We start from the raw sequence: 27257 nt of genomic DNA on the forward strand, positions 1-27257 counted from the left end.
GTGGGAGCATCTCTGGTCTTACTCACTAGGGGCAGCAACACCCCCCATTGGGAGCCACTGCTTTATAATACAATAGGGTAATAGTAAAATTAGCGCCCACTCTGTGGATTGTTTTGAGTATGAAATAAAATAGGAAGAGAGAGATATTTTCTAGAATCTGGTACACTCCTCCTCTTGCCTTAATATTCTGTTCACTCCCCATCTTCACAGCCCTTTCTCACTGCCCACACTGGTGGGGCCCTTGCTGTGCTTACAGCACTCTGCGCTTTCCCATCCTCAGCCTTGCCACACTGTGTCAGAGCTGGCTGTCTTCCTGAGTGCAGGGTCTGTGTTTTATCAGCTGTATACCCATGGTGTTTATCATGGTGTATGTCTTTTAGCAGGTGCCCAGCATGTGTTTGCTAAGTGAATACATCCTCACATGGGTGCAGTGGTTTTCATTTTGCCAAGCACTTTTCCCCCTGCCATTTCCCTTTGATCCTCACCAGAACTCTGTTCTCTAGAAAGGACTGGCATGGTTTCTGCCCTTTGTAGGTGAGCACACATGAGAAAGGAAGAGGTGAGACTGTGAACCAAGGTGCTGGCTTACTTCTGTAGCACCCTCCCCCTTCCTACCCCGGAGGAGCTTGGGGGGGGGGGGGCGTGGTCTGGGGGACCAGCAGTAAGCTGAAGCGTGACTTTTTCTGCTGTGTGCTGCCCTGGGTATGTCGGACTAAGTCAGCCAGTGGCATTTGCTCTCCCTGCATGTCTGTGTTTGTGGTTCACCAGTGGAATGAATTATGGGATGAATCAGTGAATTCCTGGAATGTTGAGGCCAGTGTGCGCATTGATGAACTTAATTGGTCTTGACAACTTTTCCTCCAGCCATATCCTGAACATCATGAAAGTCAGGTTTACTTCTAGCCTAATTAGAGCAGTAGGTCACCCCAAAACAGCTCAGAGCAGAAATGAAATCTTCAGAAGAGACTGGTTTGATTTTATATGATTTTTCCCCCATATTGTCATTGAAAAAATAAGTGTGTTAACATTTCAAATTGTAGGCTGCTTTTGTCTGGCCTCTGTGACAGTGAGCCTGCAAAACTGAAAACCCAAAGAGTCAGGAGATCCAGGAGACAGTGTACGTAAGAAGCGGGCATTGGATTATTTGTTCCTCAGCAAACATAGTAAAACAGAAGCCTGAACCAAGCATCAGGAGGCTTGGTCTCCAAATTCAGTTTTGCATTTACTCTTTTGAGACCTTGGGGGCAGATAATAAAGCATGGGCTAGACTCCATGTTTCCTAACCTCTGGCAAGAAATCTTTCCACATTTATTATTTCTTATAATTTTACTCAAGTGCCTTATGAAAGCTAGGCAGTAGAGTTAAAAGAATGCCCCCCAGCACTGGCTGTCAGGAGTTAGAGCATTGGCCTACACACCAAAGGGTCTCGAGTTCAATTCCCAGTCAAATGCACAAACCTGGGTTGCGGGTTCTATCCCTGGCCCCAGTTGGGCGTGTCAGGAGGCAACTGATCGATGTGTCTCTATCACATCAGTGTTTCTCCCCCTTCCCCTCACTCTCTGTCCCCTACCCCCCCTCCCTTCCACTCTCTCTAAAAATCAATGGGAAAAAAATCATCAGGTGAGTATTAACCAAAAAAAAAAATGCCCCCCCGCCCCCCCCCCCCCGGAAGTTCACTCTTACCTGTTACCTACTTATGTAACCAAGAAAAGGTAGTTGTTAATGTGTGGAGCACAGAGGAAATGCGGGATGAAAGTGAAAGGCACATTCTCAGAGTGAAGGTGTTTACACTCAGGCTGACATCCTCAGGATATCCTCAGAAAATGAGAAAGAATACCTTTTGGTGGTTCAGTTATCATAATCTACTTCTGCTTCTGGCCATGGCAGAGTAATGGTAATGGACTTGCTCTCTTGACAAAACAACTATGAAACTGAACAAAATATACAGAGCACCTCAATATCCAGAGGGTAGTGAAACTCACAAAAAATATTAAGTTCTTGCTGTTTCAGGCATTGAACAGGCAGCACAGGACTCTGATCCTTGAGTAAAGACACACATGATAAGCCCCACAGTGGCTCTGGCTTTCTGCCTGGGGTCTCTTCTGGTCTTGGCACAGAATGGTGGAGCTCAAGCTAAAAGCTAATCTTTTTCTTTTTTTTTAAAATATATTTTTATTGATTTCAGAGAGAGGAAGGGAGAGAGAGAGATATCAGTGATGAGAGAGTTGTTGATTGGCTGCTTCCTGCATACCCCTTGCTGGGGATCGAGCCCACAACCTGGGCATGTGCCCTGACCAGGAATCAAACTGCAGTCTCCTGGATTATAGGTCGATGCTCAACTGCTGAGCCATGCCAGCCTGCTAAAAGCTAGATAGCTGGACATTGCAGGACAAGGAAATAGAGAGGGCTTCCTGGTAGGGGTAAGGATAGCAGAATTTGTATAGGGATTCACTTTGGGCTGTTCGCTAAGGGCCAGCTATACATGTGTAGAATGAGACTATCCATGAGACTTAGCACAGATTGCCCACTGTAGGGCTAAGAGCTGGATGATGATGCTTAAGGTCATGAAGGCTAGGAGATGTTAGAGATCCCAGTCAGCCTGAATGAAGAGACCCCACTGAGCACCTCAGGCACCTCAGAGCATCCAAACCTTAGCAGCCAGGACTGTGCCCTTGAGTAGGGGGTCACACCCTAGGGCTAAGTTCAGAATGGAAATAGAACCTAAGAAAGAATTAATCCAAGCTCCACCACATCAAAAGGATCTGCCAATAATTTACCTGCCTGCCAGGACAAACTCGGTACCTTTAAAGGAAAACACTATAACCCAGACTCTATGCACTGTTTAATAACAATGTCTAACATACAATCATAAATTAGTGGACAGTAAAGAGTCAGAAGATGTGACCTATACTTAAGTGAAAAAAGCAATTAGTAGACTCTGAGGTGACTTTGAAGTTGGAATTAGCAGGCAAGCACCTCAAAGTTGCTATTATAAATATGTTCAAAGACTTTAAGGAACAGGTAGCTAAAATGAGCAAATAGATGGAGAATCTTAACAGAGAAATGGAATTTATTTTTAAAATTTACCAAATGGAAATTCTAGTTATAGAAATGAAATTTTAAAATTCACTGGATGAGGTTAAAAGTGAGTCAGAGACTGTATTAGAAGGGGTTAGTGGACTTGGAGACTGAGCAATAGAAATCATCTAATCTGAAAACCAGGGAAATAATAGGGTGAAAAATAACAGCGCCTTGGTGACTTGTGGGTAATACCAAGAGGCCTGCATATGTGTAATTGGAGTCCCAGAGGGAAGGGAGAAAGAAGGGGCAGAAGAATAATTCTCAGAGAAATAATTTCCAAGAATCTCACCAAACTCCTAGGAAGACAAATATAAAGAAAACCACATTAAGCCCATCAGAGTCACACTGCTGGAAACCAAAGGAAAAGAGAAAATATTAAAAGTTACCAGAGGAGGCAAGAGAAACAAAGGAAAAAATAAACATATGGGACTACATCAAACTAAAAAGCTTCTGCACAGCAAAAGAAAACAGCCTCAAAATACAAAGGAACCCGACGGTCTGGGAAAACATATTTGCCAAGGATGTATCTGATAAGGGGCTAATTTCCAAAGTGTACAAAGAACTCATAGCACTCAGCAAGAGGAAGACAAACAACCCAATTAAGAAATGGACAAAGGACTTAAATAGACACTTCTCCAAAGAGGACATACGGATGGCCAAGAGACACATGAGAAAATGCTCAACGTCTTTAATCATCAGAGAGATGCAAATTAAAACCACAATGAGGTATCACTTCACACCTGTCAGAATGGCTGCCATCAACAAATCAACAAACGACATGTGCTGGCGAGGGTGTAGAGAAAGGGGAACCCTAGTACGCTGCTGGTGGGAATGCAGACTGGTGCAACCACTATGGAAAACAGTATGGAGGTTCCTCAAAAAATTAGAAATGGAGCTGCCGTTTGACCCAGCGATTCCACTCCTAGGAATGTATCCTAAGAATCCTGAAACATTCATCAGAAAGAATATATATACCCCTGTGTTCATAGCAGCACAGTTTACAATAGCTAAGATCGGGAAACAGCCCAAGTGCCCATCAGTAGATGAGTGGATAAAAAAGCTGTGGGACATTTACACCATGGAATACTACGCAGCTGTAAAGAAGAATCTCTTACCTTTTGGGACAGTATGGATGGACCTGGAGAATATTATGCTAAGTGAAATAAGCCAGGCAGCGAAAGACAAATATCATATGATCTCACTTATATACGTGGAATCTAAAGAACTTAATAAACTGATGAATAGAATAGATTCAATGACATGGAAGCATAGATGAGACTGATGAATGTCAGAGGGATGGAGGAGGGTGGGTGGGTAGGTGGGTGGAGGGGGAGAGAGTAACCAAAGAATTTATATGCATATATGCACAACCCAAGGACATGGACAATGGTGGGGAGAGGGATTGGGGAGGGGGAAGAGAAGGGGTGGAACGGGTCATTGGGGAGAAAAAGGGACATCTGTAATATTTTAAACAAAAAAAAATTATTAAAAAAAAAGCTGTTAGTTTACTTAGAAAAATGTAAGAAAGAAGGAAGAGGGAAACCAAAAACAGATAAGACAGATAGCAAAATGATAGACCTATGGCCAACCATAACAATAAGTTAAGTGTAAATGGATTAAATATTCCAAATAAAAGATAGAGATTATCAGACCAGATGAAAATGCAAGACTCAATCATATACTGTCCACAAGAGATGCTCTTTAAATACAAAGACACAGGTAGGTTGAGGATCAAAGGGTGTGCAGTAGGCAGAGTAATGCTACCGCTCCCCCCACCCTAATCCCCAGAACCTGTGATTATGTTACCTTACGTGGTGAGAGGTACTTCGCAGATGTGATTAAAGTTATGGTCCTTGAGATGGGGCGGTCATTCTGTGCTATCTAGAAGGAAATGTAGCACTTCCAACACCTGGGGTCTATATCAGACTTCTGACCTACTGTTATCTTACAAAACTAAGATAATCAGTTTCTGTTGTTACAAGCTATAAAATCTGTGGTAATTTGTTACAGCAGCAATAGAAGAACAATACAGGATGGAAAACGATATACCAGGCAAATAGCATTAAAAAGCTCAGATGGCTACATTAGTGTCATATAAAGTCAACTTAAAGACAAAAAGTGCAGCTACCAGTGATAAAGAGGAACGTTTCACACTGTTCAGAGGGCCAATGCATCAGGAAGATATGAGTCATAAAAAATATATGTATCTAACAAAAGCTCCAAAATACCTGAAATAAAATGGACAGAATTAAAGAAATAGGCAAATTCACAACCACAGTTGGAGATCTTAAACTTTTCTCTCAGCGGTTGATAGAACAGTTAGACAAAAACAAGCAAATCCACAACAAACCAGTAGGTAGGGATGTAGAAGGTCTGAATGACCATGCTGATTGAAAATGTCTGATTGACATTTTTAGAACACTGCCCCTAATTTCAGAATACACATTCTTTCCTGTGCACATAGCACATTCACCAAGGTAGACCACACATGCCAGACCATAAAACAATCTCCATGAATTTTAAAGGCCTGAAATCACACCAGGAAAAACAAAACAAGAAATTATACCAAATACGTTCTTTGGCCACAGTAGAATTAAATTAAAAATAAGTAACAGTAACAGATGTAGGAAAACATCAAATATTTAGGAATTAAAATCTAAACTGATGCATAAAAGAAGAAATCACAAGAGAAAATAGAAACTATTTTGAACTAAATGAAAATGAAAGTCATTACATGTTAGAATGTGGGTCTGCACCTTGGGCAGTGCTGAAAGGAAATGTGCATCTTCGAAAGCCTTCAGGATAGATGTGCGTTCAGCATTCGTCGCCCTTTCAGCTCTCCAGTTGGGACTACCCTCTTGTATTGTACTCTGTACACCTGGTTTTACTGTGTCAATAACAACATTGTAATGCACCTGTTTGCTAACACATTAGTCCCTTCCTTTCTAACCCGGAGGAGCCGCTTTTGGACAAGTACTGCACTCTCTTCTGTTTTGTCTCTAGTTTCTAGCACAGTGCGTGACTCTGTGTGCTCAGGAAATTTTGAATGGAACACTGGGGACAAATGGATCTCATCTTCATGAGGACCGTGTGCATTCCCATTTCACACCTGAGGAAACCGAAGCCCCAGGTTCACCTACTGAACAAGGGACAACGCCAGGTTTCCAGTGTTCCCCAAACATTCCTTTCAGGCCCTAAGTCACTGACGAAATATCACCATTCGAGAGAAGCCTCTCACCAAAAGAAGTGCAAAATGTTTACCAGGTAGACTATTAAGTAAAATATTAAAACATCATCACGTGGTCTTCTCCTCTGGAAAATGAGCGAGGATGCTCCTGAGGTCTTGGAGCTTTTCATGAAGGCCCTTAGGAAGCATCCGTGCTGACCCACCACCCAGGCCTGGACCTGTCAAATGGCTCTGAGACAGGGCTGCAAAGTTAGTGGAGTCAGCACCACAGCCTGGTCCAGCCCCTGTCTCTGCCCTCGCCCTTGCTCTTGCAGGAAGTGCTTGGAGGCCTGAGGTTGCAGCCTTGGGGGAGGTTCAGGCCCCACGGTAGCTCTCAGCCACCCACGCTGGTGGGGCTCTGCCCTGGGAGCTTGTTTCTCCATTTTCTACCTAGGTTTCGGTTTCCAACTGGGGTTTGTTTCCCCTTTGTCTCTGGTTCAGCCTCCTTTTCCTGTTTGGTTTTAAGTAGAGTCTAAAAACCAAGTTTTTAGACTGATCAGCGTATCCTGGTGGGAGTATAGGACTCAACCTCTCCAGGTTCCCTGTGCCGAAAGCCTTCCAGCCATGGCGTGAGTATTGGGACCAAAAAGGGGACAGAGGAATGTCAAGAGGAAACCTAGAATCATAATGATGTAGAGTTGAAGGGGCATAGAAATCATCCCAGATCCCTTGTTGTACAAGGGGGAGATCAAGGAGCAGAGCATTAGGGCAGAGGACATACCCAAGGTCACACAGCAAGATAGTGACAGCCTGCTCACTCTCCATCTGCTGGTCCGTCCATTTCACGGCCCATGTCTCGATGCCTGTGATCTTTAACGGCTTCTGTGTGTAGAGGGGGGTCTGATCTGTCTAAGGGGGTCGTGGTTTGGTTCAGGTGGTTTCGGTGGCTCTTCTCTCCAGAACAGCCTGAAAACATTCAGATTGTTTTCTCTGAGTGCTGAGCAGGAAGGGAAGAACTGAGGTTCCTTTTACAATGGAAACCTCATGGACTGTGAACAGAGTCCTGCCCTCAGCTTGAGAGACTTGGACTGACTGGGCCATCGGTCACTGGGACTGCTGCTGTTTAGCACGTATGTATAGTAGCAGCGGGTCAAGGTCTGCACGCCCAGCTCTGCATAGTCTTTCTGAAAGTGATGTTACATTGGACATGACTCTCCCCTGCCCTGCACCTAACTCTGTGAAAGATGGAGATGATCAGACAGAGTTTTACCTTCTGGGGTTTGGGGCATTTACTGACAACTCATTACAGCTTTGTATCTTAGCATAAAATTATAATCCCTCACCTTAAAAAGTTCTTAACGGTGTCCAAAGTGCAGTTTTACCAATTTTCTTATTTTGGAGAAAGAGAGAGAAACATTGATTTGTTGTTCCATGTATTTATGCACTCATTGGTTGATTCTTATATGTGCCCTGACTGGGAATTGACCCCACAACTGTGGCCTATCGGGACAGCACTCTAACCAACAGATCTAGCCAGCCAGGGCCCAAGTTTCTTGCTGGGTTCTTTTCACCCTGTTGGGCAGATGGGGAAGGTGTTACCACCCTGGCTTTGTGGCTTAGGAAGCCCAGCCTGTGCACTTGCTCAGTCACTTGACTGGTGAGAAAGGACTGGAGCTGGAGCCAACCAGAGTGGCCTCAGCCAATGTTTTTCCAGGACACACACAGGCTCTCTGGAAGCATCATCAGTGGGTTGTTAAAATTGACGTTACAGCAGGTAGAACTTGCCCGATGCTCCTAGTCAGCAGCCACAGCTCTGGTGCAGGGCAGAGCTCTCAGCCAAGCTGTCGGGATCATTTCTTCCAGACCCAATCTTACGGGGCCAGGAATACACGCTGGTTTTTAACAATTGGCTTTACCCCTGCTCCTTTACAGCTAGTTTTCTATCATTTCAGTAATTTGCCTTTAGCTTTACAGAATTTATAGGTGCAGCTGTGGAGAACAGAAAACTTCCCATTTCAGGGGCATGCTAACTTCCAGAGTGGGCAAGGACTGAGTCACTTTCAGTCTTAAATGTCAGCTGCCCACTGCAGAGTATGATCTCAGAAGGGGGTGGGGGGCAATGCAGTGTTTTTAAAGGTCTTTTTAAACTGTAGGAATCTGAGAGGTCTCCACCTTGTAAGGACCTTGGCTACCGTCCACACTAGATCATCTAGGTCAGTGGTGCATTAGGGCCTTACCCTCTATTTCAGCCAGATTAACTCTCTTTTATCTTTTTAAAGTATTCCTCAATATTTCTTTGAGGAAAATAGTTGCATTGTTCTTGGTGATGAATTTGAAGCCTGATTGCTACCTGGCTGGTCCAGCTGTGAGGTGCGCAAATCAGGAGATTGAGGCCGGAGTCGGACAGGACCCATCCTCAGAGGTCATGCTGTCCATTTCCTCTTCCCCAGGGATGTGTGGCCAGATCGTTTGTGAGCTTCTTGGAGCTTCCCTGGCTTCTCTTCTAGAGAATCCTGTGTGCCTTCCTTTGAGAAGCATTAGCATAATGGTCCTAGGTCATTCTTATGAGAGCGTTTGTGTTCCTAGCTTTCCTCGGCACAGCTGGTCGAGAACTGGCCTCTTCCAGTGGCTTCACTTAGGTAACTGAACCCATAAAAGAGAGAAACAACAGCAGCTACGCTTGTTTGAGTGTTACATCCAGCCACTGCGCTGATTATGTTGTATACGCTGTGTTAACTCTCCTCCTCCGGGTCTTGTGCGCTGTTCGCATTTTATAGACGGTCAGCAGAGTTAGGCTTCTCGTCCCAAGCCCCACTGGTCTTGCTGACAGAGCTGGGATTTGAAGCCAGGCCTCCTGTGTTTCCAGAAGCCATGCTTAGCTATAGCCTCTCGAAGGAACAGGCCCAAAGTTGCAGAGTCAGAGTTAGAATCAAGGCCTCCTCATCTGTCACCCTTTGCAGTCTCTGACTTCACACTGTAGATGCACAGGACACAGACCTTCCCTGTCCTGGAGCACCCGGCCGTGTCGGGGTCATCGTCCATTCACCGTCTCCCCTCCCTGCCTGGACTCTTCCGGGCAGGACACAGGGTTACTCACTTCTGTCTGTCCCTGTACCTGGTAAATGCTATGCAGCCACTCAGGTGTCTATTGAGCTGAGCCGAGTCACTTTGCTGATGAACAGAGATGTTAGCTGGGCTCAGCCAGGTCTCATCTCCAGGCTGTTCATTCACCCTCAGAGATGAGCACGCTGCCCCAGTCCTTGGCTCAGACGGCTCTTTACAGCTGTCCCAAGGCTGTTGAAACCCATTCCACTTCCACATTGTCAAAGTCACAGACTCTGAGGACACCAGCATATATTGGAATGTGTCATAGTAGCTCTAATGTCCACCTGGCCTATCAGACGGAAGGGCTGATGTGGGGGCCTTGAAAGAAAGGGCTATGTGGGGGCCTTGAAAGAAAGTATGGGAAGTGGTGGGAAACAGGTTCAATCTGAGAATATCAGACTCTCCCAGCAGTTGATGGGTGTTTTCCCGGATCCCACTAGACTTCCCAGAAAGACAGAGACCAGCTGTCTGAGCATCTGGGACGGCGGCGTTACAGTAGAGAAAAGTCAAACATCTTGGCGTACGTGGCGTGCAGTCTGATCCTCCCAACCAATTTGGATGGAAGGAAAGATGTCTGGGTTTAACCCTGAATTTATTCTTCATTTACCAAGAGCCTTTCTCTAATTCTGATGCTCACAAAAATGGGGCTTACACATCACCATTCAAGGTTCTGCATGTTAATATATGTGGATCTAATTTATTGTTTTCATGGCCTTAATGCAACAATTTTCAAAATGTGGCCAGGAGACCTGCCCTTTAGGGGTCTATGACTCAAAACTTTATGTATAACAATACCAAGACATTATTTGCCCTTTTCACTCTTATCTCAGGGGTGCACAGTGGAATTTTCCAGCAGCTATATGACATGTGTTGACATTGTCGCTGTGGCAAGTGATGAAATGTGTGCTTGTGTTTTAAAAATTCTTTTTTAATTTCAAATATGGTAAATGTGGACGGACGTAGCTGATACAAACAAAAGCTTTCTGACACCCTCAGTAATCTTTATGGGTGTAAAGCAGTCCTGAGACCAAAATGTTGTGAGACCTACTCTGGGAATGTTCAGTGGTGTGACTACTACGGCATGCACAGTGAAGGTGGTGGGAGGGAGGAGGGCAGTGAGGGGCAGTGGGACCCCAGAGGGGATGCAGAGGCTTCCCTTGAACTAACCCACATATGAGGCAGCCTGTGTGCTAGACTCAGTGGTGGCATTGGGAACCTTCTCACAGGTGTGAATTATTTCAGAACAAGCATTTTCTGTTTAGAATACAGTATAAACCTGTTTCAGGCCTGTTCCCATTAAGGAAACAGTCCCCCTGTGGGTGACTCACTAGTTGCCCAGAGGAAATGGACCTTTCGGTTGCAGAGACCTGACCATCACACCTTAACCCACCTGGCCTCTCAGAGAGAAGGCAGCTGGTTGGCATCAGGGGCTGCCTGATGGGATATGACAGAATAAGTCCCCACTGTCACTGGTGTTACGTTCTTGCTGTTTGCTCTGAATTTAATCAGGGGAAACAACCCAAAATGGGGACAGCTTACAAGACAGTTGGCCTAAACTCTCCACATAAAAAAATTAGTGTCAATAACAAACAAAAACATGGCCTGACATTCCAGCTTTAAAAAAGAGGGTAAGTAAACAACCCAAATGTAACATGTGAGCGGATCCTGGATCCATAAAAATCAAAACACTTTAGGGACAGTTGGGTAAATTATTAATTTTCTTAGGTGCAATAATGGTATTTAAGTTACATATTACAGTGTCATTATTTTGAAGAGTGTAGGCTGAACACCTTAGGATTGAAGTATGATATCTGCAACTTACTTTCAAATGGTTCTGAAAAAATGACGTAAAAAGCGATGTCACATGCAGTAAAAATGCTTTATTTTACAAAGTGAAGCAGGAAATCCCTATTGTACAGCAGAAAGTAGGACCTTTAACCTATTCCTGGCCCTTCCGCATATTAGCCACAGGCATTGGCTAATTCCCCTCTGTAGGCTGCTTCCTCCATCCAAAAAATGTACTTGAAAATATTCTCAGCTCTAACTAGGCTGTATTCCCCAGCCTCTTTCTCAGTCACTGACAGGCCCTGTTGATGACGTCTATGGTGTAGGTCTTTCGTTCCCCTTGGTGAGCCTTCAGCAGTGACAGGGGCCCAGGGCGATGGCTGAGGACACTGCTGTCCTCTCCAAGCTTTTGCTGCTGCTGTTCTCTCTGCCTGAAATGGTCCACTCCCTCCAGGCAGGATGAACCATGCCCTTTCCCGTACCCACAGCACTTGGCACACACCTGGACACCATGGACTATTTGTGTGTGCACGTGGGCCCTCCCCTTGACAGAGGCCACATCTTTTATTCAAGGGAAGGTTGAGTTTCGTCTTGAGTACCGGGCATGCCAGTACTCAGTAAATGGGGTGTTGTCTTGGTTTATTTTTTAAACAAATGCAGGAAAAGAGATGGAGAAAAATGCGTGGCCAGATCACAGGTGAGTTGTGGTCCCTCCCACCCCCCAAGGAATCCTTGAAGGTGCAGAAATAGGACACCTGGCAAAACAAGGCAAATTCTAAAGCAAGCTTTTTTCAAAGGCAGTTGTGGAGAGATCACTGGGTCCCAGTTACCAGGGCTACAGAGATGAACAATATTTTTAAATAAGCCCCAAAAACTTGCCTTGTGGAGAGAGAGGAAACCAGCTGGCCTCCAGGACAGTGGCAGGCATGGTGATGGTGAAAAGTCAAGCAGCGTCTTCCAGTGGGGGGGAAGTCTCTCCCAAGAGGTGACAGACACATGAGGAGAGGCTGTGCACAGGGCAGGGCTGGAAGGCCTATTGTTGGAGACCCCTCCAATGGATGGGCTCAGCCTGAAGTGTCCACAGATAGCCCCCAACAGCCCCATACCAACAGCTTCGCACGTAGACACCAAAGGCGCTAGGACGGGCTCCACCCGAAGTCTCTCCTCATGCACATCTGCTGTGATCGAGCCAGCACTTGGCCCATTCATGATGGCAGTCTGGGCCGAATCGTGGTTGGTTAAGTGCACTGTCTCTCAGACTTAAAGCTGATCCCCACAGACTTAAAGCTGATCAGGAAAGATGTTACCTCGTTCTGCACAGCCATGCTCTGCCACCCCATGGTCTGAGCTCTGCCCCAGCACCCCCTTCCCTTACTACACTGGCCCCCTGGCGGGCACCGGGCTCCCCTCTCCCTCCGCTCCCTGTCCACCTTGGGAGAGACAGCGGTCAGGAAGGCACAGTCCAAAGAACTGAGCTGGTGCTGTCGCAAGAGCCAACAGAAAGGTTTTAAAGGGGGCTAAGAGGATAAGACCTGGAGGGCAGTGGGTGAGAGGGCCTGAGCTCTGGGACCTGGGGACATGGTGTGACAGGCTGAGGGAGATTGTGAGTAGAGGGGGACACTGAGGGAGCGAGGTCCGAGAAGCCGAAGGGGAGGCCTCCAGAGAAAGAAGGAAGGCGGGTCGTGGCCAGGGATGTCTCCCTATCTGGGGGACTCTGGACAAGTCACTTAATGTAAAGTGGGGTAAAAGTGATCACTACCTCCTAATGATGGTTTTGAGCATCACATGACCTGCAGGGGCCACTGAACTGGCAGGCGCTGTTCCCTGCTGTTCCCAGCGCAGTACTGGGAGGGCAACGCGAGCACGCCCTGTCCTTGAGCCCCAGACAGGTGGGCAGAGCCTGCATTCTGGTGCCGGCCTCTGATTCTCAGCCTGCTTTTCAAGTTCACTTTCGTGGCTTGCATATTGAAAGTAAACAAGTCAGGTCCTCACAGGCTGGCTCTGTTTCTGCTTGGCTTTGGGAACATGTATTTATAGCCACTTCCCTCTGGCCTCCCACTGTTCCCTCATTCACTTATTAACTCTTGGCAGCTACTGAGCCGTGCCTGTTAAAGTGGAGGTCCCATGCCACCCTGAGGAGTGTGTAGTGGGGGACCTGACGGTCAGACCTGGGCCTGCCCTCAAGAGGCTGGCGGTCTCAGGAAGAAGATAAGCTCTAAGTGGCCACCACCAAGAGTGGAGAGTGACCAGAGGGCCACAGGACCTTGGCATGGGTCTGGCTGCAAAGACACACACCTGTTAGGCACACAGACGTGCCAGCTGGGTACTGGGCACCTTCATACAGAAAAATACTTAAGTTTTGTTAGCTTGTTTTATAAATGAGAATACCTCCCCCAGAACCCTGCATTTTTCTACAATAGCACTCTCATGTACCCATTTTGTAACTCTCTGTTTTTCCTACTAGATGAAATCTTCAGGGCAGAGACAGGCCACGTCCATTCCCAGGCCCAGCAGAGGGCCTTCCTCTTGGTAGTTATTAAGTCAGTGGGAATGAGTGAACAGCTGTTTTCTGAAGGCAGTGACATGACCTGAGCTTTGAGAAACAGTGAGATGCAAACATGTGGATGTAGGAAGGAGGAAGCATCTTAGGCAGAGGAAGCATCTTTCTTCTTCAATTTCTTGAGTAACCCCAGAAAGTCATTTTAATTGGCCCAAATGTCCGGAGGATGCTTTTGCTGTCAGACCCAGCCTTACCACTGACTGCCGGTTGGCTGTGCAGACAGATCGCCCTTCCCTCCCTGATCTGCATCAGGCAAGGGTGTGGACAGGTCAGTTCCAGAGGAGCAAGGACAGAGGTCCCTGGGACCAGCAAAGAATCTGCCCCATTGTTTTAGAACTCCAGAGATAAATGAGGGAAGGGAACTGTGGCCTAAGCCCTTGTCACCCTGCAGGGCATTGCTGAGCTGGACCACTGCCAGCACTGGGGAGGGACAGGGAGACACTAATCCTCGTCTTCCCAGTAAGAGATCCAGGCAGCAACGAATGAGACTCCTCGGCTGACCTTCCAGAGGGGCGGAGGGCAGATGGCGTTTCTGCACTCCCAGGCCTGGACCCGGCCACGGAGAGATGCACCTTCAAAGGCAGCAGCCTCCCCGCTCTGCATAGTAGGCCCACCCTCAGAGCTGCGGTTTCCTGACGGATCCCAGGCCTTGGTGAGACAGAATGCTGATGGTAATCTGTAGCAGGTGCTTTGTTTGGCAGCTGCTCTCTGAGAATAGATGGCGCAGGGTTCTAAAGGCACGTCCTATTGGGCACACCATCATAACTCACCTCTTCACACTTAGAGTGTCATTTCTTAAGTGAGCAGTTGTCAGTGCCCACAACATGCAAAGCCTGGGTTTACAAAGGGGCACACGAGTCCCCACCATCAAGGAGCTCACAGTCTGGTGGGGCAGATAGGTACTCGTGCAGACATTGAGAAGCAGGACACACTGGTGAGTTCTGTGACAAGAGGCAGAAGCGATCACAGGACTGAGTGCTGTACTTTCTCCAAGGTCAACCCTGGGCGTATGTGTTCCATCCACAGCCTCTTGTGATCAGACCTGTTCCTCTTGATCACCTTTTTGGCTTTACATCCTCTGCCCACTTATGAACTTACACTGCTCTTCAGGTTTTTTAAGTGCCTGACAAAGCCCTGAAAGGTATCTCCAGGGCAGAAAGGGATTCCAAGGTAACTGTGCACAGGAAAGAGCATGGCTGGGCTGGAGTGTCTGTCAGCCTGAGACAAATTCAGAAATTCATCCTGGTCAGTGGGGAGGGGCAGAGTAAGAGACCGTCCGCTGGTGGACCAGGAACCTGTGCTTTTCCAGAAGGGTTAGACAGAGGCTGAGACTGACTGTTGCAGATGAGACTGCTCAGAGCAGCCTGTTAGGTCCCATGGGGAAATGCCCATCAGGCTGGTAGTTCAGCACCAGGAGAATAAGCCAGACTGTAGTTTGACCAGTTTCCCACTTCTCAGCTGGTTGTTTTGATCATGTAAAAGCAGCTCTGCAGCTTTTCTCGGCCCTGCATGGTCCAGGGGTGCTTCAGAGCCAGATGGGGTGGGGAGCGCTGAGGCCATGTCTGCACAGGCACAAACTGTATGGGACCTGGGGGAAGGACATGGGGACACACTTTCTAAATTTAGTAAAGGAATTTTATGTGGCCATGTAAAAAAACCAAAACAGCTCAGTCATTCAAAAGTAGTTTTTTGCTTTTTTAATATATCTTTGTTGATTTCAGAGAGGAAGGGAGAGGGAGAGAGATAGAAACATCAATGATGAGAGTCATTGATCAGCTGCCTCCCGCATGCCCCTGACTGGAGATCAAGCCGCAACCTGCCCTGACCTGGAATCGAACCATGATCTCCTGGATCCCAGGCCGATGCTCAACCTCTGAGCCACACCCGGCAGGGCCAAAAATAATATCTTTAAAAAGAAAATCCTTCTCTATCAAATGTGCTTTCCTCAGATGATACATGATTTAGACAGATGGAGTGTCCGGAGCCTTTGGGCATGTGTGCAACCCAGTCTGGTATCATCCAGGAAGACTGCTGACTCCCCAGAGCTGAGAGGCACTGCCCAGGCTAGGTAACAGTTAGGATTTTATTAAAACAAAACTGAACCCCAAAGGGATCATAAGCCAGATGAGTCTGAAGCAGAGTAATGGATCTTTCTTGCACTTAGGTTTTGTCAGTGGGAATAAAATAAGTAGAGGCAGATGAGCACTGAGCACTGTTCATGTGGGGTAAAAACAACAGGGTTTCTGGTTAACCACAGGCTCAACTTAAACCTAGTGTTAAAAACAACAGAGAAAGGAACCCACCGCTGTAATTAAAATAAGTTGTTGGTGTTTGAGCACCTACTAAGGGCAAGCACAGCAGTCGGTACTTTCTTTATGTCATCTCCATACAAACACCCCTGAAGGTATGTGGGGTACAGCATGCCCCAAGTCCACTTGCGCTTCCCTGCACAGCACCTGGCCCCCTCCCTGCCTCTGCTGCCTCCCCCCAGGTCCCCACATCCCCTTCCTGAAGTCACCTGGCTGGAAGCCCTTCATCTGTGGCACTCAAAGACTTTCCTCAGAAAGGCTTCTGGCTCCCCCATCCCTCCAGGCCTGGTAAGGTGTTCTGAGGATGGACTGTCACACTCAGCTCTGCATCACTAAGTGTTTTTGACTCATCGGCATGCGTTTGTCAAACTAAGATGCAGTGGTCATATCCAATCATGGACCAGACATTAAGAGAAAATGTGACAAGTTAGAACTCACTAGAGCAAGTCACCAGGGGCCAGTCTCCTAAAAGCCACTGATTTGTCACCCACTCACCACTGGGGCTGGGAGTGGGGTCTTTTTCAAATATTTTGTTTCTCTGCCTTAAATATGGTAAACTGACCACAATTTGACTTTTCCCAACAGATTTGTCTCATTTTATGACCATCTGTTATTGTACACACTTTTGCTTCTACTAAATTATTTGGGCCCAAATTGTTGGGCTTTAACTTTTGCTTTTAATTCTAATTCAGTTGTGTTCATGTGCCTCCCTTTCGGATAGTGGCCACTCCTGGCTGTTGTCAGTGCGCCTGCTTTTGACAACCACATCCTACCTTTTTTTTAAAAAAATATATCTTTATTGATTCCCAAGAGAGGAAGGGAGAGGGAGAGAGAGAATCATCAATGATGAGAGAGAGTCATTGATCGGCTGCCTCCTGCACGGCCCCCACTGGGGATCAAGCCCGCAACCCTGGGCATGTGCCCTGACCGAGAATCAAACCTTGATCTCCTGGATCCTAGGTCGATGCTCAACCGCTGAGCCACGCCGGCCGGGCCACATCCTACGTATTTAACTTGGGAGCTCTCATGCGCTGAAGACCAAGAAAGATGTTGAGGATGAGTAGGCAGATGTGTAGATGGGCGGTGGCAGTTTTTTTTGCATTTAGTGGCAGGAGTGCCGGGTTTTAGCCATGACCATTTCCTCTCTCCAGGGGCTGCTTTTGCTTCTGCTCTAGTTTCCTGTCAGATTCAGGACAGATGAAGTGGTTTATTAGTAACTGTCTGCAGCACAGTAGGGTGCAGCCAGGCATTTATTTAGATTTATGTCGCTCTTCAGAAGACCACCTCATGTTTTGTTGTCTGCAGAGCTGTGTGATGGTGCCTATCATAACATCACCAACTGAGAGTTGTGTTGGATGTTGTGAAGAAGATTGTATATGTCACATGCTCCCCAGTTGGACAGAATTGGTTGGAAATCCCAGATTTAATCACGGAACACCTGTGTGAATTGGTAGCCATCTTTCCAGGTCTCTAAGCCACTATTGTTTCATCTGCAAGGGGGGTGCTGGTGGCTACTTCCTCAGTTATGAACTCCTGTGCTCTAGTGCTTTGCCTTACTTAACACAGAGCCTAGGCTCCTGGGGACAGCCAGCCAGTTGTATTTCCTTCCATGCCCAGGCGCCTTTCCCTCTAAGAGGAAAGCTGTGCTTCTTGCCTGCGCTGTTAGGGATTTTGGCACGGAACACCCCTCTCCATCCTGTGGCCTTTAGAGAATGGTGGAAACCCTCCACCTCACAGAGCAGCCCTTCCACAGACAGTGGGAAGCTCTGACAATTAGGAGGTTTCTCTGCAGCAAATAGCAGTTGGCCTTGGATCCAGAGAAGGGCAAAGCCAGCTCCCACTCTTCATGGCTGATGCTGACACTTAAATTTTCTCTTGCTCTGCAGTGAACAAAGTATCTGCCAAGCCCGGGCTTCTGTGATGGTCTATGATGACACCAGTAAGAAATGGGTACCCATCAAACCCGGCCAGCAGGGTTTCAGCCGGATCAACATCTACCACAACACTGTTAGCAGCACCTTCAGAGTCGTCGGAGTGAAGCTGCAGGACCAGCAGGTGAGTGCCAGGGCCACAGATGATGCCCGAGCCTGTGCCACACATGCACACGCGCGTGCGCGCACACACACACACAGACATATAATGAAAAGAGGTCAAAAAATAAGGTCAGGATTTAGACCTTATCTGGGTTCAGATTCTGACTCCATGTCCTGCACTGATATATGAGACCTGGAGCAAGCAGTCTTTTCTGAACACCATTTTCCACATCTCTCATCAAAACAGTAACCCACGCCCCGCATATGTCACTGTATACTGTCATACTAGGGTAAAGTAGGTGTGAAACAGTTTTGGGAACTATATTGCACAAGTGCATCAGTTTTACTCTGTGCCTACATATCCATAAGTAATGTGACAATGAAGATGTTTGGTTCATCAACCCCCTAAGTCTTACTCTGAAAGGAACAGCAAGATGACTTGAAGACTGGGCTCGTTTCTCTTCCTGATGTACACCCCGGACAAGTCAGATAGGTGGTCTGTGAGTGCACCTGGTGAGCACCTCCACAAACTCAGGGTAAGCCCACCTATGTCAGAAATAGCCGTGTGTACACGTTAGACGTAGTCTGATGTGACAGGGACCAAAATAGAGACGTGGAAAAGGATTGTGTGGCCTGACCACGGGGACTGGCTAACGCCTCAGTGCTCTCCTTCCTGCTTTCTTTTTAGCGATTGACAAGGACTTTTTTTTTTTTTAAATATATCTTTATTGATTTCATAGAGAGGAAAGGAGAGGGAGAGAGAGAGAAACATCAATGATGAGTCATTGATCGGCTGCCTCCTGCACACCCCTGACTGGGGATCGAGCCCTCAACCCGGGCATGTGCCCTGACTGGGAATCGAACTGTAACCTCCTGGTTCATAGGTTGATCCTCAACCGTGAACCACACCCATCCGGGCGACAAGGACATTTTTAGCAGTGAAATTGACAGATTGTTAGCATTTGTGAAGAACTCTACCTAAATAGCATCTCTGGCGTCCTGTGTTGTTCAGGCTTGGCTAAGCTGAGCAGCAGATTAGCTGCTATCTGCAAGAATCAGCATGTTAGCAATTAGAAAAGAGAGATCAACCTTGGCCAGTGTGGTCCAGTGGTGAGAGCATAGGCCCATGTGCCAAGGGTCACAGGGTTGATTCCCAGCACGGTCCAGGCACGTGCAGGAGGCAACCAATCAATGTGTCTCTCTCACATCGATGTTTCTCTGTTTCTCTCTCTCTCCCCCCACCCCACCCCCGTCCCTCCTCCCTTCCTCTCTCTAAAAATCAAAATATCCTTGGGTGAGGATTAACCAAAAAAAAGAAAAGAGAACAGAAACTTAAGACTATTTTTAGTGGGTTGCCAGTTGAATGTGTTTCTGCTTTGACCCAAATAGCCCTATTAAGTTTCAGATTCTTGTGGCTAAAAGGGACATCCCCACTTCAGGACCCCTGAGGAAAGGCCGTCTGTCTGACCTGGAGCTCCTGGTACCTTCAGGGGCTCCTTTTCCCTTGTTGACAGGCCTTACTGATGGGAAGGTTTCTCTGAAACCCTTCCGTAGCTGCTTCCCTGTTCTTCCTGTTCCTCGGTTTTAGCTCTGCCTTTTAGAGGCATACTGCACCATGCATTGAAGGACATATAGCACCCTTAGTCCCAGTTGTGGTGACAACCAAAACATCTTACCCGTTTTCATAACACCCATGGGTGGAGGCTGACGTGGCCATACCACCCTGGCACTTGGCTTTGACATAAGGTCCATTACCTAGTGCATCATAGTGCATGTTCCTAAGTGATTGCTTTTATTAGGACCATTCCCTTCATGCCTCTTGGTTGCCCTCCAGGGCACACTGGGAAGATGGCACTTGTGCTGGAAGAGGCACAGGACTGGAGAACAGGATTTCCGGAAACCAACGTGCACCGTGTTCTCAGACTCAACACCTTGCTGCCTCCTGCAGAGGAACCACATGCTGGGGCTCATTTGGGAGGAGGACTTCCCCATGCAGGAGACCATGGCAGCAGTCCTCAGTGAACTCCTGGGTAAATTCAAAGAGGCTGTGTTGACTCTAACTTGGAGATCTCCTAGAGTCTGACAGAAGTTACCAACACAGCCTTGTGCTTGGAATTGCATGTTCAAGACACGGGTTTCTAGAATGTGGTGAGACTCTCCCCAGGTAGATGGGGCATGTTAGCTAGGAACATAAAAGAGATTCATAGTAAACCAAGGCATTAGTGAAAGGGGCAGGAACCTGGTTCATCATAACTTTATGGACCTCAGGAGAAAAGGCTAATTTTCACAGGTCTGTTTCCCAGTGAGTATGGATTACAAAGTTAAACATTTTAGGGAGACAGAGATTCCTGGTATATAACCAAATAGGAATATCTTACATGTTGTATCTCTTTATGTCTTATGGAGCACTTTTCATGTCTATTATTTCAGTCTCCCAATAACCCCATGGGGATAGTGGTAGAAGAATCATCCCCAAATTGTAGTAACTGTAGTTATTTCTAGTATTTAACTTTTATGTCCTGATTCTGTCTGTCACTTTTGTCTTTTTGCTTCAGGTAGAAGAACTTATAATACTTCTTGTAATGAAGGTGGTGTGTTAAATTCCCTCAGCTTTTGTTTGTCTGGGAAAGCCTTTATTTCTCCTTCATATGTGAAGGATAACTTTTGGGTATAGTATTCTTGGCTAGTGGCTTCTCTCTTTCAGTATTTTTAATATATCATTCCTCTCCTCTAGCTGGTGGGGTTTCCTTTGTATGTTACTATCATTTTTCCCCTGGCTGCCTTGAGAATTCTTTCTTTGTCATTAACTTTTAACAATTTATAATGTGTCTTAAAGAAGGTCTTTTTGTGTTGAGATAATTAGGAGTTCTGTTGGCATCTCATACTCAAATAGCTAATTCCTTCTCTACATTTGGGGAATTTTCCTCAATTCCTTCTTTGAATAGACTCTCTGTTCCCTTCTCCCTGTCTTCTCCTTCTGGGTGCCCATTTCATGTTGCTTTTTCTAATGGAGTCAGATAGTTCTAATAGAGTTCTTTTATTTTTTAACTCTTAGTTCTCTTATTCCACTGAATGATTTCTAGATTTCTATCTTCGAGCTCACTAGTTCTCTCTTCCATCTTGTCTGCTCTATTTCCAGTGCTCCCTAATGCATTTTTCATCTCATTTATTGGGTTCCAGAATTTCTGTTTGGGTTTTTTATATAGATAGTTTCGGTCTCTTTGGTAAAGTACTCCTTTTCATTAATTTTATTCCTGGGCTCATTGAACTGCCTTTCTGAATTTCTTGTATCTTGTTGAGTTTCTTCATTACTGCATCCTTGAATTCTCTGTCATTTACATCTCTGTCTTCCATGGCTTTAGATTGGCTTCTGGAGACTTGTCATTTCTGTACACTTAAGATAGCAGACTCTTGTTTAGATACTGTTTTGATCTTTATTCAGCAGCTTGATAGAGATCTTTCTTTTGTTTTCCAGTAGATGGTGCTGTAGAGTAAGTTTTGTTTTCTCTTACCAGCACTACATGTGCCTCCTGGGTTGACTTGGGGGTGTTGGTGTTGTAGAAATTGACTCCTGGGTGACCAGATGGTGGGTGTCCCCCCTGCGCCCGGGTTGCCTCAGTCTCAGGGTGCCACCACCGTGGTAGGTGTGGGGGAACCAGGTTCTCAAGCAGCAGCACTGACTCCTATACTAATGGCCCTATGGCCCCAGGCACCACTGTGCTATTAGGTGCATCTCCTTAACCATACCCACTGCTACTGGGTTCTGTAGCAGTGGGGGTGGCGGGAGAGGGAGGTGGCTTCACAGGTACTAGTGCTGCTTCGGCCCCTCTTACCTTCCACTGGGCCATAGTATGGGGGCCACACCCTGACTCCTCCACTGCTACTGCATTAGCTGGGGCCTTGGCAGCTGCCAAACTATATCTGCCGACACTGTCCCGGAAACTTCCTTCTGCCCCACATCCCCTGCATGTTCCAGTATGTCCAGCTTCAGATGTACTGATGCATGGATCTCTCGCCATGTGTGTTTGCTGAGCAGAGAACCTTTATTGGATTCCAGATCTTTGACTTGTAAAGTTAAGGGGAGCTATAAAGGGTTCTTCCCACTCTGGCATGATGCTGATGTCAGCTGGAAGTGTAAGCTGATGATAGATCCTCTCCGAAAAATGGTTAGACAGACCATACCAAAACTCAGCACACACCTGTGTCCACTGAAAAATATGTATGAAAATACTCATAGTTTTATTCATAATAATAAACAGGTAGAAACTGCACAAATGTCTATGGACAGGAGACTGGATTAGTTATTTGTGGTATATCAAAAGATGGAATGAGCCCAGCCGGGCGTCCCTCAGAGGTTGAGCATCATTCTAGGATCCAGGAGATCGTGGTTCCATCCCCAGCTGGAGGCATGCAGGGGGCAATCAGTGACTACTCTCTCATCATTGATGTTTCTCTCTTTCTTTCCCTCTCACTTCCTGTCTCTGAAATCAATAAAGGTATATTTAAAAAATAAAAATAAAAAGATGGAATGAGCCCTGGCCGGTGTTGCTCAGTGGTTAAGGGCAATAAAAGGTCATGGGTTCGATTTCTGGCCAGGCACATACCCAAGTTGTGGGTTCAACTCCAGCCAGGGTGTGTGTGTGAGGCAATTGATCAATGTTACTCTCTCACATTGATGTTTCTCTCTCTCTCTCCCCCTCTCCTTTCCTCGCTCTAAAAAAAAAAGAAAGGAAATACTACGTAGCAATCAAAAAATTAAATACTTGTAAATGTAATAACACGGATGGATCTCATAGACATTATGTTGAGTGAAAGAAACAAGAGTATATACGTAAGAATCCATGTCTATGTAGTTCAGGAATAGGTGAAAGTAACTGATGGTGATAATAGTTAGAAACATGGTCAGAAACATGAGCAGTGGGTACAGGGACATAGAATAATGGCTGTAGGCCTGCCATGCTGTCGGTGAGCCCTACTTGCTAAATAATTCTGATAAATGTTTGAAGGGGCGGAGTTTAGAGGTCAGTGAGGCTGATGTGGAATTCCTGCCTACTTGTAAGCACCTGAATGTCTCGATTCTGTCTGCTCTTCTCTGTGGCTTTCCCTGCTGGGCCTGGCCTTGAACCTGGCAGTCAGGTGGTATCTCTCAGTTGACCAATAATAAAGATATTAATAATGATCTACACTGGTGTGGCCCATTTTAACTTTTCCAAGTGATCCTTTCAACTACTAACCCATTTATTAATGTATTCCAAGTACTCAACACTATGCAGAGGGTCCTGGGAGGCATAAGTAAGAATTTGAAAAGATTTACCCTTGGGATCTCTGTGTCTAGAAGTCTAGATAAGATAGGTGTCACAATGTGACCTTTGCAGTAACCCCATGAGGTCAGTAGAGCCAGGATTATTATCCCCGTTTTATTGTTGGAGAAACTGAGCCCCAGAGGTGCAGTGACCACCTTGGGTGACATGGCTTGGAGGCAGGGCCAGGACCGGAACCCAAGAAACACGACTCCCAGCTCAGGTCTCTCATCTGGAGGCTGTGACTACAAAGCATTATAGTTAAATGACATAACTGGTTTTTAAACCATCACTGCTCTAAAGACCATGTGGAAAAACTACCTGGGCACATGCTCCCCTTGTGACCCCACCCATCTTCCTGTCCTCTGGTAGCCCCAGGGGACACAATATCCATGCCCCATAGCAGCTCCCTCCAGCTCACTTACCTTTTACTTATTTACACATGTCTCTTTCTCCAGGTTGTGATTAATTACTCACTTGTGAAAGGGCTGAAGTACAATCAGGCGACACCAACCTTCCACCAGTGGCGAGACGCCCGCCAGGTCTACGGCTTGAACTTCGCCAGTAAGGAGGAGGCGACCACATTCTCCAACGCCATGCTGTTCGCTCTCAACATCATGAATTCCCAGGAAGGAGGTAAGCAGGGCTCTGCCCTGGCTGCACCGAGCTCCTCTCTGGTCCTCCTAAGCCCCCCACAGCTCTGGCTCCCCGACTGTGCTGAGCTGGCATTATAGGGGCTATCATAGGGACTCCTGCCTATCTAGGTTTAAAGGGAGATTAGCAGTTTGCAGGAGGAGGGAGTGGTGTTGACATCTCTTGCCATTGGTGAGGTACAGACCTGCTCTGATGTGTTCCTAGAGGATACGTCCAGGTCTGTGTCACATTGGTCACCTGCTCCTAGGTCCTAGATCACATATTCAGCAGAGGTGGGAGGGATCGAGCAGCCATGTATTCTTGAATTCAGTTACTTAAGCCTAACAAACTTTTACTAAGTATTGACCAAATGTAAGAACCTAATAGGTAGAATATACAAGAAATGAATAGATGAGTCATAACCTGCCAGTTGCACTAATTACACTGTCCTGGGCTAAGTGCTCTGATAAGGTGTGAGCAGGGTCCTTGGGGAACACAGGAAGGGAGGCAAGTAACTGCCTATCTGGGCTGCCAGGGAGGCTTCGACGGGTGGTGACATTTGAAGGGGGAGGAGGTCACAAGGCAGAGGTCAGCGTGGGCCACGGGCAGAGGGAGCAGCACATAAAAGGCACCTGGGCATAGAAGTTCGGCGTGTGTGCACTAGGGTGCACTAGGGCAGGGGCTGGGAAGGAAGCCAGAAGGTGGGGGGACTCATAGTGAAAGGCCCACAGACCTGGAAGACTTGGGTGCTCTTGGTACTTGGTGCAGACAGTGGGAAGGGAGAGGATTGCTAGCAAAAGTTCATAAGCAGGGCCGTTAGAGCAGTGAGCAAAAGTACATGTGGCTTTTTTTGGAAATTTGCAGCGTTAGCAGAGGGAGGGTGGGGGCTTTCCAGGGCGTGGGTGACTCAGTGGCCACGAGTACGGTCCTGCACTTGGCTAGGATCTTGGGGAGCCTGGTAGTTTAAAAAAAGCCTGTGGACCACTGCTGGGCATGAGTCCTGGTTCTGCTGAGGGGCTCTGGGACAAGGGACGGCATTCCTCTCAGCTTCATTTCCTTATCTGTGAAATGCGGGGTGGCATGGGGTTATTTTTATAAGCTAGAATGTAAAATATTTAGCTGCCTGGTACGTATCGACCCCCCATGTTAGTATTGTGGGTATTGTTTCTGTCACTGCTGTTGCTGGGGTAGGAAGTGGGGAGACGTGGTACTTAGAACCAGGGGGGAGGCAGCTTTTCAACATCTCTTGTCTTGATGTACTGCAGCTGTGTGATCCAGTTTAAACCCTACAGAAGGTTTTTAAGTAAATAAAGGGCTTGTTTTGAGTATGCTTCCCACAGGTCACACACAGAACAGGTGCTTACAGAGGGCTCTCCCTCCATGGACTGGCTCCAAGGTGTGTGGATTGTCTGCTGTGAACTTGGGGTGTGTGGTAGGAAAGCTGCTCACCCACAGCACGTGGAGTGACTAGCACAGGGCCTGAAACATTGTAGGCATATAAATATCCATTAAACTTTTTCAACCCAAGAGCCGTGAGCCTCGCCGTAAAGTGAGCTGGGTTTCCAGTTCCGACTTGACCTCCGTCACCTGCCCCGAGATGCAAGAGCTCAGTTTTGCTTCATCTGTACACCTGGGTGCGCTGAGGGCAAAACACAAGGAAAACGTTTTAATCAAATTGGACAACTAACTCTCAAAGCGACCACTTAAACGAAATAAAACGTCTAGTCACTTTATTAAACTCTCCAGTCACAGGGAAATGGTTAACACACCTCGTGTCCACTAGGAAACCTGTGACCCTTTAGAAAGAACTAACTTACCCGTGTCAGGACCTCGGATTTGGGGCCCAGACCTCCTCCACTGGTTGAAGGGATGTCTTTGGTGGGGTGGGGTGGGGTGGGGTCACCAGCTGGTTTGGGGTGTGTGGTCAGTGTGAGTGGCCTGGTTGCACAATTGCGTCCTGAGTAGCGGGTGCCTGTCTGGGCCCATTGTCCGTGGCTGGTCTGCCTCTGCGGGTGGGCAGGCTCTGGTGGAGGGGCCCTGGGCCCACTGAGAGCTATGCTTTTCCTTCACCTGAGCAGAGCCTGTGGATGGTGGGTGCACAGGTCTGAGGTGGCAGCTGGGGGCTTCTACACATGTGCACCAGGACAACCACATGTTGAGTCTGTGGCACACGGTTTTGCAGGTGTTTGAACTTCACTGCGTGTGCGCTCCATGCAGTTTCTTCCACTCAACACTGCATCTCTGTGGTTGGTTCCTGTCACTGCAGGTGCGACTCCCTGGTGCAGCTGTGCACGCTGATCCAGCCTCCCTGCTGTTGTGGTTCAGCCTTCAGTGCTGAACTGGCACAGGCAGCCTCTGCCCCACCAGCTGCTGCACACAGCCCTGCTGCCAACTCATTGTGACGTTTTCTGTTAAGTCCCCCAGCAAGAAAGTGCCCCCTTCCCTCCTTTGGTGGAAGGCAGTCTGCTGTAGTGGGAAAAGCATTTGTTTGGGGGCAGCTGGATCTTATATTCAGCCTCTGCCACCTGTGGCCTTGGGCTCGTTAACCCCACTCCCTAGGGTTGTTGTGAAGGTTAGATTTGAAATGTTACAAAGCACTTGGCGAATAGTGCCCAGTGTGTCCTAAGGGCACAAATTACATTGGTTCTTCCCATTTTGGTCTTGTTAAATGTGGTTATCTTCTGTGAGCTTCCATGTTCTTATGTGAAGTATGGTCCTGAGTCCCTCTTACAAAGGTGTGGAGAAGGTTCCAGGGCTCTGGGGGCTTGAGCCTTCGGGTCATGGTCTTTTCTAAGCTCAGTGTCTCCGTGGGCTGTGTCTTGCTCAGCATTCCCATGTCTTCATCCTCGTGTGGGGGCAGACACAACTGTGGCCACCTCCGGGTTTCTGAACCTGCCAGACATGAGACGCTGAGATACGAACCTGAAAGCAACTCAGACAGTCACAGGTGCGGAGACTTAGTGCTGAACAGCTTTCCCTCCCCCTTCTCTTACCTGAGCCTCCCCACAACCCTGGAGACAAGTCCCCAAGTAACACCACTAGGTTAGGAAGCCAGGACTCAGAGAGGGAAGTGACTTCCCTGCAATTCCACAGCCAGAGAATTAGTGGGAATCCAAGCCCAGAACTCACTCACACAGGTAGTGCATCTGCCTGCTGAGGACAGGCGGAGGCTGTGATATGTGTCTATCGTTGTTCCTCTCTGCCTCTCAGCCTAGTGAAGCCACTGTCGGGCCAAGATTCCCAGCACAGTCTAGAGAGAGAGTGGGCACACAGGAATGTTTTGCT

At 47.3% G+C, this 27257-nt stretch overlaps 1 protein-coding gene across 6 annotated transcripts in view; it reads left to right on the forward strand.

Moving 5' to 3' along the window:
- EVL (Enah/Vasp-like) overlaps positions 1–27257 on the forward strand; it is a 99200-nt gene that overhangs the window by 35801 nt on the left and 36142 nt on the right. For 4 of the 6 annotated variants that reach the window (XM_081118286.1, XM_081118283.1, XM_081118287.1 and 1 more), the window contains exons 2-3: positions 17893–18061; positions 23798–23975. In XM_081118286.1, the coding sequence (XP_080974412.1) occupies positions 17893–18061; positions 23798–23975 (347 nt within the window). Of the gene's footprint in view, positions 1–6626; positions 6877–17892; positions 18062–23797; positions 23976–27257 lie in introns of those variants that run through there. The other 2 variants (XM_081118285.1, XM_081118288.1) reach the window with 2 other exon arrangements.

Source organism: Miniopterus schreibersii (assembly GCF_964146895.1).
Source record: "Miniopterus schreibersii genome assembly, chromosome: 1".
Taxonomy (NCBI): domain Eukaryota; kingdom Metazoa; phylum Chordata; class Mammalia; order Chiroptera; family Miniopteridae; genus Miniopterus; species Miniopterus schreibersii.